Source organism: Charadrius vociferus, unplaced genomic scaffold (assembly GCF_000708025.1).
Source record: "Charadrius vociferus isolate BGI_N301 unplaced genomic scaffold, ASM70802v2 scaffold72, whole genome shotgun sequence".
In the NCBI taxonomy this organism is placed as follows: domain Eukaryota; kingdom Metazoa; phylum Chordata; class Aves; order Charadriiformes; family Charadriidae; genus Charadrius; species Charadrius vociferus.
In genome coordinates this window covers 7,706,863-7,723,642 of record NW_009647830.1, presented here as the reverse complement: position 1 = coordinate 7,723,642, position 16,780 = coordinate 7,706,863, and the positions used below count along the sequence as shown (strand labels likewise).

At 37.4% G+C, this 16,780-nt stretch overlaps 1 protein-coding gene across 1 annotated transcript in view; it reads left to right on the top strand.

Annotated features, from left to right (window-relative positions):
• The window catches only part of METTL25 (methyltransferase like 25), a 61,058-nt gene that overhangs the window by 38,515 nt on the left and 5,763 nt on the right, over nucleotides 1-16,780 (top strand). The window contains exons 8-10 of the mRNA XM_009882664.1: nucleotides 1,698-1,727; nucleotides 2,838-2,911; nucleotides 5,618-5,711. Coding sequence (XP_009880966.1) covers nucleotides 1,698-1,727; nucleotides 2,838-2,911; nucleotides 5,618-5,711 — 198 coding nt within the window. The remainder of the gene's footprint in view (nucleotides 1-1,697; nucleotides 1,728-2,837; nucleotides 2,912-5,617; nucleotides 5,712-16,780) is intronic.

Here is a 16,780-nt window from a genome sequence, read left to right as displayed (position 1 = left end):
AAGTATAGGAGGACAGTTGTTTAGTATTCGTAAGGCTTAAATGTGTTACCCTTGGCAAGGTGCAAGAAAAAAATTGTTCATTTTAGAGATGTTGCTGTAAAACTTACCACAAAAAGTGCTTTCTAAAAGGGATTTGCCTTTTCTCTTTTTCTTGTCAGCATCATACAATACCAATTCTTCCTCAGCTGACACATTAGCTGTTTCCTTTCCCATTCCGTTTCTTTTGGAAAGAAAAGGATTGGGCTGTTTTTCAACAATGGTAGGAGGATAAATTTTGTAAGCAAATGACCCCCAAGAGACAGTACTGATCGTGCCATATATATCTATTTTAGATTTCATAGAAATCGGAGCAATTTGGCAGTTAAAAACCTTTTTTGTTTAAACATTCACGAAAGGCAAGGAGTTCTCCTGTGTCACTAGATGCTTCTACTGGTTTTATGTTTGTAATTCTCTATGCATTTTTCACGACTAGGATTTTCCTACCTTCTAGGAGGTACAAGGGAGACAGCGCAGTGGAGCTAGGCACCCATCTTCCTAGGGGTAATGGTTGGCTAGGAGAAACTGAGTCAGCTGAGCCATGACACTCAACATTATAGCTGATGTTCATTATTACATGTCATTCAAATTGGTTAAAGTGCCAAGCGCTAAAGGTTCTGGACGAGAGTTTCAGTTTCAGACCCTTACAATACATGTTAGAACCCACATCCATCTTCTAAGCAGCAGCAGATATGTGCTGGTATGAGGGCTGTAGCTTATACAGCAGGAGTCAAACCTGATGGTTGCCAAAGCCACGAACAGAGAAACGGCAACTACTCGGCCGGTGTTTGAAGAACAGTCTGAAACACAAGATCAGTTCTAAAACTAGGAGAAGGAGAAGTGGGTGATTCAGGGACAAGCAGTCTTATTTACTGTAGCGGAGTTTGGAGACTAAAGGTGACAATGACCCATAAGTGGTGAGGCATCTTTGGTTTGTTACCTCGTTTGTTGTAGTGTCAGATAACTTACTGACTTTTTGTCTTCGTCTGCTACGATCTCTAATACTCGGTTGAAATTTTTATAGGCACAGTATCTTTTCAACTTTGGAAAAATATTCCATGCTTCTAATTATTTGTCATTCTTTGTCACTATGGATCATAAAAATCAAGTACTCTCACACTTATATCGGGATTTACGGTATGAAGAATCTAGTGAAATATAATGCACAGTATTTTAATCTCCAGTCTCTCCGAAGTTTTTATTTTATTTAACTTTACATACCGAAGTTCAATTTATCTGAATACTAGGGACTAAAAGTTTTTAAAGGCATTGTACATTGAACTAATATTTAAAACAGTTGAATATGCAAAATGAATTATTTGTATTTTGGTAGGAACAGACTCAAGAAAAATGCATTTCTTTTTAGGACTTTCACAGAAAGTATTCCTCTTTTACAATGCTAAGAAAAGCAAGCAAATTTTGCATGCATCTATTTCCATAGAGTCAGTAGTCACTGCTTCTCCTATAAATAAACCAAAATAACAAGAGTGAGCTGATTATGAGTCCCTAAAGGTATTAACACTTTGAAGCGTGCAAGCTCGTGTTATGTCACACCATTAATCTTTTAAAATGTCATCTCCTCTGACTTTTATACAATGTGTTTATAAAATGTTCTGATAAAGAATAAACATATCAGCAATTTAATTCCTTCACTCTTAAAGGCTTTGGAGCGAGTTGCAGTTGGCCAAATGGTAAGTAATATTGTTTATTTTAGCCATTCTAAGATAAAATGTGGTTTTCCCCCTTGAATGCTCTTAATCTGTGACCTTTTATTGAACTTCTGCATTTCTGGAATCTAAAACACTAGCATACACTACATCAAATCCTGATAGATAGCATGTGTCATCACGAAATCACATTTTTATTGCTGTGATTGTGCTTAGTGAATCTGTTTTCTTTTGATAATTAAGAGTCTGGAAAAAAAGCACAGCTTACAATTTAAGGCATTAAACTACCCTTCCTAACTTCTTTTGCTATCTTTCAGCTAATATATAAATTCAGTACAAATGTCAGTCTGATATCCCTGCTTTGGATCACTCTATCCAAGTGTTTTGTCAGCTAATGTTAAAAAAGAATTTGTTATGACAAAAGCTTGAACCTGTTTGAAACATTCTCATTTTTAATCCCTGTATATTTTTTCCCTGTGAATACTTTGGATTATTGTTGTGCAAGTTATCCTTTTAGGGATGGTGGACACCAAGTGTGCAAATATTTAAAAGGCAAGGCTGAGAGACCTCTTCTTCCCATATGTAAGCCCAGTGAACCCAGTAGCCTTTTACTGTAAATGCATTTTGCTGTGAATTTTTAATTGGCAAGCATTAACTATTTTTAAGCAAACCGGTCTTTCATACACAAAGACACAAAGTTTTCAGTGTATTCTGTCTTTATGAGCATAGTACTTTCAGTATGGCATGCGGTGTATGATGATTCAACTAGGGAATTACTCCTTTTGTCTTTAAAACAGTTTAGGTAAATTGTTATATTTGTTTTGTATAGTAGAATTTGGATCGTGATCAGTACATTTTTCCTCTGTTCTTTTTGCCTCTGCCAGCCTTTGAACTTTTACTTCAGAGTATGGGTTTCTTTTTCTTTCTTACATTCATGGTTATGTTAGAATCTAACCCAAAAAGTAATTTTAACTAGATACAAGAACATTAGTAATTTGTCCTCTTAAACCTGTTATGACTGATTGTAAAGAACACAAGCCAATAAGTAGTTAAGGAAGCCAATACTGTTTTTGTTACTCTGAACTTAATTTCAATGCCAGTTTTAAATCGTTGCTGTTGTAAAATTTTTTGCAGCTGCCTACAGAATCATTGTTTTATCGAGCTGTTCTTCAAGTTATTATAGAAGAAATTTATGGTGTCACCAAAAGGTAGGAAGCTCTGAATTCACAGAATACGAACCAAAGCTCTGATTCTCTGCCACCTCTATTCTGTAGAGAGAGTATTTCTTAGAAAGCAGAAGGGTGTAATAATCAGTCTCATCAGACTGTATATACATATTGGTATTAAAATGAAGGGTAGATTTGTTCATCCTAAATCCACATCACAAATGTATTGCCCTTCCTTTACCCATAGCTGAAATAGGTCCACTTTGGTACTGGATGCGTGGGTAAAACATACCTTCACCAGAGAACTGATTGCAAAAGGAGGGAAGATTTAGACTAGATATAAGGAAGAATTTTTTTATGATGGGGGTGGTGAAACAGTGGAACAGGTTGCCCAAAGGTGGTAGATGCACCATCCTTGGAAACATTCAAGATCGGGTTGGATAGGACTCTGAGCAATTTGATCTAGTTGAAGATGTCCCTGCTCATTGCAGGGGAGGTTGCACTAGATGACCTTTAAAGGTCCCTTCCATCCCAAACTTGTCTATGATTCTGTGAAGAAGTCAACCCAGTCCTGGGCTACCCTGTTATGCAGAGGTCCTGGCAGCTTTAATACTGCAGAAAGCAAAAAGATTTCCATTTGTCCCGAGAAGAACTGCTGAAAGCTCAATTGCCATCACAGCTGTAAAGAGCTGCTGACTGCCTATGCCTTCGCTGGTGAGCACTGTGCCCTTGTAGGATGGCATTTGCAGGGCTGGTGCTGAGGACCCGGCATCTGCACTGTACTCTTTTTCTGGAGTTGTAGTTGGATTAGATTTTGTCGAATTCTGTGGGATGTATGCCAGTTAGCATTTGGAGCGCATCCAGAAGCACACCTTCCAGTTTAATTCAAATTGAAAATAATCCATTTTTTGAGCTCTGATCCTATTCCACAGTGTGAACCAAGGCACGGGAGGTGGGCAAAACCAGAAAATTCACTTCAGAAGTATACTCCTGATCTAGAATAAGTGCTAATGCAGATACCCCCAAATCTTTTGCTAAATGTAGAGCCAGACAGCTTACACTTCAGAAGGTCAAACTCCTGAAAGAAGAAATGCCTGTTTATTTTAAAATTACATAAAGTATTACACATAAAAGCGTGGCTACTACCTCGTAAAAAAAAAAAAAAAGTGCGAGATAGATGGCGATGTTTCATTTGTTAAAGATATCATAATTTGAAGGAATAATTAAGTAATTATACTTCTGAAATAACGGCCATGGCTACCTTGGAAAGACTGCCCTGCGCTCACACACTTTCATTGCTGAGCATGACGTGTGGAATATCCCTGTGGTCCATTTGGGTCAGCTGTGCTGACCGTGTCCCCCTGCACTTCATGTGCACCCCCAGCCTACTCCCTGGGGTGCAGAGGGAGAAACAGAGAAGGCCTTGATGCTGTGCAATCACTGTTTGGCCAGAGCTGAAACATCGGTGTGTTCCCAGCACTGTTTTAGTCACAGACCCAAAGCACAGCACTACCTGGGTTGCTGTGAAGTCAGCTCCATCCCAGCTAGACCCAGACAGTATCTTTCCTCCTGGAGCTTGTGATTAGGAGGGCAGATGCCCATCTTACAAAGAGTGACATAACAGCATCATCATGAACTGATTTTCAAACTGCAGCAGCCCAAATGTTTAAATGCATTTCAATATTAAATATGACTACAGAAATTCATTCTTTCTTTAAAAAGAAATGTCTATTGATTCTCAATGAGTGGCGATCCCTGCCAGCTAAACAGTGTTAGAACTGCCACTGAGTAAAGTCCCTGGGTTGACCTCAGTAGATGTTCATCCCAATCCTTATATAAGGAGAAAGGGCTTTACTAAGAATAAAGGAAGGGGAATTTTTAACAAGGATATTTCTATTTAGTATTTCACGGAGAGGAAAGTGTATTTCCTCTTTAATAATTGAACACTCACAAACAGCTACTGTGGCTGAAAATGTAACTCCTACACTGCACAGCTGGAAGAGGAATTACATTAAGACACAGTCAAGAAAGCAACTTCAGACTAACAAAAACTTTGCATGTTGTTTCTTCAAGAGATTTTAAACACAGAGGAGAGAACAAATGTAAGTGGCCTGCTAGGATTCAGTCTTCCTGTAAGTTTTTTAAGTTTTCATGCATGATTTTAACGTGTTTTCTGAAACAAACCACATTTTTTGGCTGGCTTCAGCAGCAGACCATTGAGTTGTAAACAGGAGAAAATTCTGGCATCACTCAGTGAAATAAAAATTGCGAGGATAAGAACACAAGGTAACAAGCGAAAGCAAACTTTTACTCCAACTTGGCATTTGCTCAGTCCAGTGGTTGATGGTAAATAATTACAGCAGCATTATAGTAAATTATAGAAGCATTATAGAAGTATAGAAGGAAGTATCTGTCACCGGAAATAAGAATTCTGTCATTCATATAGGGAATAAAACTGTTAGGGAGAAATTAAAAAGAAACCTTCAACTCTCCGATTTTTAGGTTAAATAATAACTGTACTATAACCATAGTATAGTTGTACAGTTGCTGTATCTAGGAATTTTGTCAAGTATTAGCTAGCTTGTTTTGTTTCAAGTAGAAGGGGGAAAAAGGAAAATTGTTACAAACTTGGCAGTAGTAGCTGATTTATTTCTCCCGAATTAAGACTTCAATTAAAATTAATTTAAAAATGTGTAAATTTCTGTTGTTGGATGTATAAAAGCCAGCATGTCAATGCTTTTTTTGCAGTGATCGGCATGTTGGGAAAACCTTCTCCAAATCATCTTCCTTCGTAGACTATGTCAGAAAGTCTCTGAAGAAGCTGGAACTGGATGATTCAAAGGTGAGTCACTAAATAGAGACTACATGAAGTCCTTACATCCATGTAAGTTCTTGAAGTTAGCACCACAGTGCAATGTTTAAGCCACTGACCTGACTTAGTTTATATATTGCTGCATAAATATAAAGCATTCACATTTTTATTAGTATTAATAGGGCCAATCCATCCATATTTTTATGTCTTAAAAAAAAATATCCAAGTTGGGTTTTTTCGTGTTTTTTCCAAAATAGACTTCCATGTATAAATTCTTTAAAAGATTTTGTTTTAAAATTACTTAATTCTAATGACTTTATGTAAAACCAATCCTTTTGTATACATGGTGCTCAGTATCAGAATCTTTTTAAGCCTCTCTGGTATTTCTGAAGTTAATCCTACAACTTTCCCTTAAGGCAAAAAAATGTAATACATACTCTATTTTATACATGCTGTCATTGAGAGGTAAATAGACTTTTCAGATGCCGAGCGAAGCAGGCATGAAGAACTTCTTGCCTGTGCTGATACTCTATAGCCTGATAAAAGTAACTCTTGCGCCCTTTTAAATCCAGCTGAAATACTACCCTGTACAAACATGTTACTTTTTCATCTGTACTTAAGTTTAAACGGAAAGTGATCCAAAAAAACATGAATAATGAATCACATAGTAAACACTTTGACCCCTTTTTATTTTCTTTTTTTTTTCTGCAGCAATATTATCTTAATCCCTTTGGACACCTTTTGAAACCGAAAAATGTAACATTATAGCAAGATAGGCAATTCCATGCATGTAGTGTGTTTCTCTTATAATTTAGTTCCTAAAGAATTTCCAATTTATTTTAGCCTTTAGACAGTCTCCTTAAGTAGCCTTTGAAGATCTTTGAAGGCTTAATACTTTTTTCTTTAAATTAATAAATGTTAAGGATAAATATCAAGATTTTTAAATAACTTTCCTAGATAGAAAAAAAGAAGTAAATACAAAATTGAGACTTAAACTTATAAAATCTTCCAGAGATGTTTTTACATTCTTGAGTGTCTTGTCATAGTACTACAACAGCTAAATTGGTCAACAGATGGCAACATAGCATTAGACATGGAATATGACTGTGTGACGATCACAACCACTCTCTGAGATCAAGTTGTGCAATGGAGATACTGGAGATTATTAGACTGATTATTAAAAAATTTAGTACAAATCAAATAAAAAAGTAGGAGTGGCACGTATGTGAAATATTTAAGGCAAATGTTGTAGTAGTCTCTAGTAAAGCAGTGCTTCAAATCTGTAGTCAAAATATCAAATCACTTAAAATTTGCCAGGCACGTCAAACCGTGAATGAGGAGAAAAATGCAAACCCAAATAAACAGCAAATACAAATGGTATTGGAATCATGCTTACAGCATTAAGAAAAAGACTTATGCCTGAAGTTCACTGTGTTTTAAAAGGATTATATTTAATCCTGTTTGCTAATTGAGTTACCTGTCTGCTTTTCTGTATAAAAAGGCACTAACACCATGCATTTACCCAGCTGAAAGTAACTACAGAAATGGTGTCTTCCTCAGTATGTGTACAATCACCCAAAAACAATAGTGGATTGTTTGTGCAATAATCAGTTTAGTAAATCATTGATTAAACTCTGCTGGTAGAGAGTTGTACATTCTGTTCTTTAAAACCAGTCCGCATAGAAACTTTGTGTCAATATCTCTGATTTTAGACACGCTGCCTTTTGCTAGAAAGGGTGTGGACAAATGCAAGTTACCCTGAGAGAAAGATGTCTGTCAACACTACTTCAAGCTCACGTGTTTGTGTGGTTGCTAAAGACCCGATTCAAGTAAATGCTCATTTTTGCTTATATTTCTCCTCATTTTTATGCGCAGCTGGCTGCATACTGAAGACCGATTTTTATGCTGATCTAAACAGTATTATTTTTTATTTCCCAGCTATGTTGAAATCTGCAGCAGCACAAAACCATGCTATTTTGATACTACTGAGAGGAAAGTTGTTACTGCTCCCTCAACAGTGGTTCTGACGCTGCAGTTTTCATGGTGGAGTCAGCACTATATCTACACAATATTGGAGAATGCGTTAAATTCCTCTTTTCAGAAAAAAAAAAAATACTTACATAGCTAAAAATGTGATGAAGCCTAAACATTTGCCCTCAAAGACAACAAAAATCAAATATATGCAGAATTTGTTTTTTAGCTGGTTTTAAAAATGAACAAAAGAGCAGCTGTACTGCATAGACCAAATGTCTACTCTGTCTCCAGCAGTGGCCAAAAACTGATGCCATGGGAGGAACACAAGGCGAGAGTAAGCATATACGAAGATTACTTCCAGAATAATTCAAAATGTGCCTGTCATTCACAAAAAAAAGGAGGCAATCGTCTTCACGCATAAATTTATTTAGCTGATGTTAAAAAAACAGCTAAAACTTAGTAACGCTGTGTAGTACAGAGAACTGTGAGAAAAAAAATGTTTGTATACGAGTCTCTGTTTTACATGTGAAAAAATATTTTTTAAAAAACATAAGTCAGAAAACTGTGACTCTGTCCCAAACCATAACAGAATCTCAGGTCTTTTACTATGCGTATCAGAATGCTGTAGAGAGTTTAATCTGTGCATGATAATGAAGTTGTGGGTACCTCATCCCTGGAAGTGTTCAAGGCCAGGTTGGATGGGGCTTTGAGCAACCTGGTCTAGTGGGAGGTGCTCCTGCCCATGGCAGGGGGGTTGGAACTACATGATCTTTAAGATCCCTCCCAACTCTAACCATGCTATGATTCTATAAATATAGGTACTGGGAAGTAGAATTGTAGTGTCACTAAGTTTTTAGGAGTCACTGCCAGGGTTTTGTAGCTTGGCGTGTATGGTAAAGTCATAGGTAGTTTTGATCACTGTGGCTGAGTCTGGACTGTGGGACATGAACATCCTTCCAAACTCGTGGTTCATGATGAGTATCACAGCTGCTTCCTTTATACACACCAATGCCTCTGTTCCTGATTAAGGGGTAGCCTTGGTGCAATCCAGTCATTTTCCTGTCTGGACAAATGTGGAGGCAGGATAAGGAGGGCAAGCGCGTAAGACCCCTAACCTGCCTTGATACAATTTATTTAAGTGTATGCCTTTTGCTAAGTATAGAACTGATGAAGACTCTTACCAGGTATAAATATGCAAACAGTAAGTTAATTTTCGCTATTGTTTTTCAGTAAACTTTACTGTTCTTTAATCCTGTCAATTCTTCATGGGAACAAGCCCCTCTGCCTCTTTCATTTTTGAAATAGATGTGAAGATATTTGCTTCTTTGAAGTAAGAACCAGACCCTTTATGAAAAGATTGTCAATCAGAAATGATTTAGAGTGAGACAAAATCGTCAAATAGTTTTTCTACAAAGAAAAAGCATTTATCAATCACTTAGAGCCCCTAATTGTTGCAAGTTACCGTTCAGGGACTAAAGTTTCCTATTACCTTAGCCAAAATAATTTCCTCCCTTGTGTTTCGTTTCAATGTGGAAGGACCTGACAAGTTCAGATTAAACACTGAGATGCAAATGAACTATTTTTTTTTGCCTTTTGGTACAGGACCATTCCTTTCACACATCTCTGCACCTTGGTAGTAAAACTGAGACGTACACCATGACTGCTGAATGTCTGACAAAATATTCTCGTTTTGTGAGGGCAGAGAGAGGTCTTTTTATGTGAACTTGATGCTTCACAGATATGGCTATATTGCTTCTAGCTTCAGAATGAATGGAATTGCTTTGTGGGCCATGGCTCCCTGCACTGGGCTTCAGTAATTGGTGTGGAAACATACCAAGACAGTATTTTATTCCTGGTTGTTTTCTTTGTCATAGCTCACTCTGTTCCTGTACACTCCATGTTGTGTGGACATGAGCGTTCAGTGTCGTGTAGATATGGGAGAAATTCTTTCCATCAGAAGATTTCTTTTCCCTTTTATTCACTGTTTTACCTAATTTAGCACAGCTATGGGACTCTCACCCTGTTCTTTCTGCTAGGGGAGCTGGTCACTCTTACACTTGTTCACCTTGCTTCTTTCACACAGCAAGAGCAACCGCTCCTTCCTCTTCAGCAGAATGTGTTTCAGCTCTGTTTGTAGCTGCCTTGCAGATGGATTTAAAATGAAGCCTCCTCATTGATACATTTGGTTGCTGCTTAAGACAATAGGTGCTACAAATGTGGCATGGCCACAGCAAAAAGTCCTTGTATAAGTATTTCTGTATTTCTAGAGTCTTGGAAGAAAAAAACCCCAAACTTTCTTAAATTGCTTGGTGTCCTGGACTTATTGGGGTAGATTGGTGAAAGGTCTTTCATAGGGTATGACTCTAAAGTGATTAAAGGGAGAAAGGGCTTACAAGGTTAAAGCCTGGTTGCGTGTCTGGCAGACTTGGGGATCTGTGACCCAGCTAGGATCCATTTCTGCTAGTAAGTGACAGCCTCTGCGGGTGGAGCTGTTTAACAAAGAGAAGTTGGCCAAGATTCATGTAAAGTGCAGTCTGGGAATAAGGATGGAACGTTATTTAGTGCCATGTCCGATTGCAGGAAGATATATGGGGCTGGAAACACTCCTGACACATCTGAAAAAAAGCTATTAGTCACTTTGATTTCATCTCCTGCTATATTCACGCTATAGTACTGCTATGGGCTAATAGCGTGTAAGGTAGTTACTTTGTCTTAGTCAAAATACTTCACAAATCACTTAACCCTTTCAGATGTAGACATGTGCTGGGGAGATACAACAGCAATTTCAGAAGTAGGGCCACCTCAAGCTTTCATGCACAAAGAGAAGTTCATGTGCCTGTCAGCAACTGTGTCACTACAGATTTGCTTGGTTGTATTTAACCAAACTTCCAAGTCTCCTGTGACTGCTGTTTTTCAGTTTTGAACAGTCAAGTGTCTGCACATAACCTGAAGCTGGTGGGGCTCTTCCCTGAGAAAAGTCATTTATTTGGCTGGTGCCCCATCTAACAACCTGAGATGAGATCTGCAACAATAAGCAGATGGTTAACGCTCAGTTTCCACCATCCCCATTTGCTCTAACCCTGACCAGACTTCTCAAAACCAGCTGTTGCCCGTTTGTCTTTTTCTGATCCTGTGCTTCAGGTAGAGCATCCCAAAAAGATTTACAGCTGTCAGGTCTCAACCGGTGGGTCAGTAAAGGGCACTAGACCCGTCTGTGAGGCATTGTACCCATCACAGCAGCATTTACGTTAATAACACAGTAAGATAAATTTGTATCCTGTAAAAACCTCATTCATCATTTTAAGTAATTTAAACAACTTTGATATTTGATATATTATGTCTATCAATGTTAGACTCAAAATATTTCAAAGCCTTGGTGTAGCTATGTAGCTAAATTTAGATATAAGTAATAAAGTCATATGTATTCTGCAGAGCTTATGTATTTAGAAGTATATTTAATTAAATAAATGTGTTAGTGCTTTCTTTCTCTACAATAACCAAGACACTTTTGTTTATTTATAATTAATAATGAATTAATAATTAATTTTATATAATTTTGCCTTATTTTTGTAAGAATTTCTGAAATTATTACACATCATTCGTTTATAAAATAATCTTTTTCCTACAGTAATTATGCTTGCATTTTTTATATTATTAAATGAATCCAAAGATGTCTGAAATACAATCAGTTCAGTTTTACTCGAATTCCTAAATGGCTTCCCTTTGCTACATTGACTTGGTTTTTGCAAACTCCAGAGTATTTAATTTTGAGTGGTAAAACTGGTAGATAATACCAAAATAAGAATTTGTGGGAAAATGTAATTCTTTTTTTTTCACTAATTAGTTATTTTTTGTCAGACAAAATTTGTTTTCTTATGTCTTTGGACACTTTTTATATTGTTAGTGTGAATAGTTGTTACGTTTCGTATAGCAGTAGTGATTTTTTTAAAACAATGATACTTTTTAAGAAAACACAGGAGCATGCATATGTGACTTTTTGCTTTCATTTTGATGAAGTAAACAACTAACAGTGACATTAGCATCTACATAAAGCCCAAAAGCTAAGTAGCTGAACTAAGTGATCTCTTAGTGCTGTAGCTCTCAAGTAATAAATAAAGTCAAAGGTCTGAGTTTCATAAGACAATAATAAAATTACTGAGTCTGTTGATTTTTTTTAAATTAAAATAAGGACATGTTAATTTTTAAAATAACTGGGTTTTACACTTGGAGCATAAATATGGTCATATTGTAGGTTTCAGTGATTATCACTGGTTTAGAACTGCAATTTTAATATATTTTTCCATTTTATAATTGCTCAGATGGCAGAGCGAACATGGATTTAGGAGATGTCTTCTCTTATTTTAAGATGAGGCAGTTATTCATGTTAACTAAATCTATATTTAAGATATTGGGCTCAGTCCTGAATAGATTTTCAGCAGACATAAATTATACTGTGCTTGCTTGCATTTAGTTATATAATAGTGCTCTTTTTTAAAATTAATATAAAAATACTCCCAATTTTCTGTGTTCGGATTCCTATAATATTAGATGGAAACACTTTAGTTAAAGCACTGCAAAGCCAAGAACTTAAAGATGGGACTTTAGGACTCCTGCTAAGAGAATTAGATGTCCTGTTAACAAATATGCTCTGTGAAAATGCGGTGGTGAATGTACCTTGCAAATAGTTTCACAGTGAGTGGTTGGGAAAATGTTCGGAAACACCACTTGTGTTTCCTGGGATCCATCCCTAAGATCGTATTTTCCCCCTTTCCAGACCAAACCCGGAGCCGTCTTACAGCCTTTACAAGCTTTGTTGTCCCTCTGAGGATCATGCAGGTGGAAGCCCGGTCCTCCCATGTTGGCTCTCAGTCCTACCTGTGTCATGAGCCCTCCTGGTTTTAGTTCCTATTCGTGTTCTACTCATGTAGTGGTGAGTAGGCTTTGAGGGTATTCGTTCCCATTTCCACATCTGTGCTTCTTGTACAATACCATTTGCTAATTAGCACATATATTTCCTGGTTTGGTCCTACACCAGCTGTGCTTGACATGTTCTAATGTTCTTCTGAATCATTGAACTTGAATACGACTATGTCAAAATATGTCGAACAGGATGTTTCACATGCTTTTTCATAATTTTAAACCATATGATTAAGAGAGACTCTGCTCTGTACACATCGTTGACAAGCAATGTTGTAATTAAATGAGCAGGTGAGACTGGGACAAGATAAAAAGCCTCTGTCTTTATGGAGCTTGTCAGGATAAGCTGCATTACAGTATTTAGAAAGCTGCACTTCTTTAAAACGAGGTGTTTGGGCAGTTCCATCCTTCCTAGAAAATGGTTATTGTAGTTTCCATGGCCATGTGAGAACACTCTAAAGTAACAGACTGATCTTTACTTTTCCACCTTTAATACAGATGATACATTTAAATTTTTGCAGGCAAAAGTAGCTTTTCATATGAATTTCTGATTTACTGACCTTACAGGATTTTGAACAAAGGACCATGGGATAGTCTAAACCTATCCCAAAGGATTAGTTGAGTGAAGAATTTCTAAGTTTAAATTCAGCACCAATATGAACTCTTCAACCAAATGGATTTCTTATACCTCTAAATTCAAATGGCTGAATATGTTATTCGTTTCTCATCTGTAATGTTTCTGAAAATTGAGTCTTAACTACAGAATTACTAGTGGCAAATTCAGAATTTAAGTTTTAGTGTGGTATGCTATTTGAGATACCAATGAACTAAACCGGTTTTGTTTTCAAATAGATTTCTTGGAAGAATGCTAAGTGCCACCAGAATGTTTTCTGAGAACATGGTGGGTTTTGTCGTGGTCTTTTTTTTCCTGTCAGCTAAATTGCATTGAAAGAAGGTACTTTATTGGAAGTGAAATATTATTAAGATAGACGACACTGTTGCTACTGTGAAAAGTGTGACTGTCTCTTTTGCTATGACAAAACGTTTAAGAACACCTTCCCCCCTTCTTTGGCACTTGTCAGTGTCTTTTAAAAACATCATTGAACTGTGGTCTGTTATGAAGTTGATAAAATGTCTCTGTTGATTTAATATGTTAAAAGAGATAAAGATGCATCTCTTAACTGCTGATGCAATAAGATTGTGCCGCCTATCCTGTAGGATCTGCACTGGATCTTTCTGAGCTTCTGTAGATCCCATAATGTATCCTGTTTTCATGCTTGCCTGAAAATTTGAATATTGATGTAATGTGAACCAACAATCAACGTGCTGAACGAGAAAAAAATACAGCCATCATTTTGGTCAGCGTTTCATACAGGACAATTATTTACAACAGCTCATTTCAATAAGACAGAGAAGATGACGCAGGGTAAATGGAGATGATGTGCTTCTCTTGGCTTACCATAGAGCGTCCCTTGACTTAACTCCTCAGCAATGACTAGTGGAATATCATAAAATGCAGTTGGCAAATGAAGGGAAGTAAAAGGAAGAATACAATTGTGTGTCCTAATTTTACTGTTCCTTTAAAAAGTGTTGAAAACCCACATACTTAAGACTGGGGACTGTCAGTAGTGGAATTGTATAATACATCAAGACATGAGCTAACCTGAACATATACAACTATACTGGGAACTAAAAAGGAGATTTTTTGTGGAAATTGGGAAAGAGGGGGACTTTTAACCTGAGATTTCTTATAATCTTAATGTCTACCCCGCGCCAAATTCAGTGTTGATATCCTTAAATGACAGTGAATACCTCAAAACGGTCAGGTCTTTGCTAGGTTTATTTCTAATTTTATTGCTTTTTATTGTGTACAGCCATCGGGCAAACATGGAGCCAAAGCCAAAACAATACTTGCTGCTTTCTGTGAACTCTAACATGGCAACTAACTGAGTCTACACAGGCAAAAAAATGAAGGCACTAAATGAATTTACATACTTAATGGATTTTACAATTATGGAAGAGTTGACTTTCTCAACTGTTTTCTTGGACAGAAGGAATTGAGCTCACAGATTTCCTAGTTATTTGTTAGGGAAATACTGAATGAAGGCTCAGGTAACACTTGTGTTACAGCCTGTAAAGTATATGTGCATAATGCTCTTTTCAATTGTTTTTCAAACAGACAAATCCTGATTGTAGTAGCATACCATTTTAGTCTGACAAGGAATCTTAAGAGATGCGACTTCTATTTCAATTAGATATAGTTACAAATAATACAAATTGCATTCATTTGAAATGCATTTAAACAAAGTTCTAAATAAACTTAAGTTTCTCAGTAATTTCATTATCTGTTTTACATTATTTTACACTGTATTACATTACATTATAGTACCTTATTTTTAACTACCTTAGTCATGGGAAAATTGTAAGAAGTTGCTGTATGGTATGGTCTCCCAAGAGTTTTGAACAGATCTAATACACAGCTCTGCTAAAAGGGTTGCCGTACTGCTGTCTTCTACTCATGCTGGTGTTCGTGATAGTGCTGCTACGAGAGAAGAAACACAGAAATGTGCAGTCAGTGCAGGGAAAAGCCGTCCCTTTGAGGCAGCAAAGAGGAATTACATCTGTTTAAACAGACTGTGGAACAGCATCCTTAGGCTCTCTCTCTCCTCTGTAGGGCGTGTGCAGCATTGGACAGTAAAAAAGACTTTCGTTCAGTCAAAATGCTCTTAGTCTAGGGAAAGGCAGGACTCTGACAAAGTACTCCCTGGAGAAATGTTAAGTGTGGTATCACTAATTGTCACACACCTTGTGCCTGAATGTTTACTTTTCTGCCCGTGCCCAATCAGCCTGTCTGTGGCATTGCCGCCTAACCTGGTGTGGCTCCGGCGCTCTCAGGGCTGTGTTGACAGCCTCCCAGTGTTCACAGCAGAGGAGTCTGGCCGAGGGTATAGTCTTGGTGCCACCTCCAGCATATGATATAGTTCTAACTAGGTCAACGGAGACCTTGCTGCCCTCTAGTTCCTCGTGGTTGTTTCAGCTATTTGAGCGACCACACCAATCCACACAGAAATTCATTTAAAAGAAAGCGTGCACCACCATCACAGTGCAAAGAGACGAGGTGCTTTGGTTGACAACCTTATAAAGACCAGGAGACATTGTAGGTAAATCAGCAAAGAAATACTGTCCAAAACCTCTCTGTATGTATTGGAGTTTACTTGAGTATCAGTAGCATAATCCAGATCTTTGAGTGCAGAATCATTATTAAGACAAGTGCATGATATATGTATTTGGGGTTTTTTGGGGCATTTTCACTCAGGCCATAAGTTCCTAGTATTAACATTCTAATGTAGGAGAGAAGTTCAGTGAATGTATGTAAAGAAATTTCTTTGGGGATACACAAATGTGTGGCAACCCTGCGTAGAGAACAGTGGCATGGACAACTCCAGTGGGTAAATGGGGCTTGCTTTGCATGTGTGAGTACAGTTCTGTTCCAGAAAATGCAAACAATAATTTACTCCTCCTTCACCTTGGAAGGATAGCTAAAGATTGTGTTGGGTACCTTTTAAGAACTGAAGCCAGGTGGCAAGCTGTTGCAGGTTCAGACAAAGCCAGTGTTGTCTGGGTTTTAGGCTTCTTCCAATAAATGGACCACGTAGCTATCTACCACTTACCCTTTTCACGCCCTTTTCTGTCGATGCTTTTTGGTGGACGCTTTCTCTCTTTTCCAGCTGGGCTGTTGCATTCAATCGGTTCACTCACTGAACGTGTAACTGAGGCACAGTTTGGAATAGGACCTAATCTATCCCTGACAGCAGGATGCATTCAATCGGAATGTGTCGTAAGCCAGGAGGGAGTGGAAAAGCACTTGGGCTCGGTACTCAAGTATGGCAACATCCAAGAGACATTTTTGACCCGAGTTTTTGTTTGCCAAACATTTCACAACGTCTTTTCTTTTAATTTGAATGCTTCATGTTGAAAAATGGAGAACGTAAAGGAAGCAAAAGCAGAAAGTTTTTGTGATCGCATTTCTGCAAACACAGATCTTTGTATTTTAGCTCCAAATAGCCTGTAATTTCAAAAATCCATTATACTAAAACCCTTTTAATTTGCAGTTGAAATGAAAAGCTTATAGGGCAGAGGTTAAATAAACTATTTTGTTTATCTCATGACTGTTACATTTTAGTTGGTTTGACTCTTTGGAGGGAAAG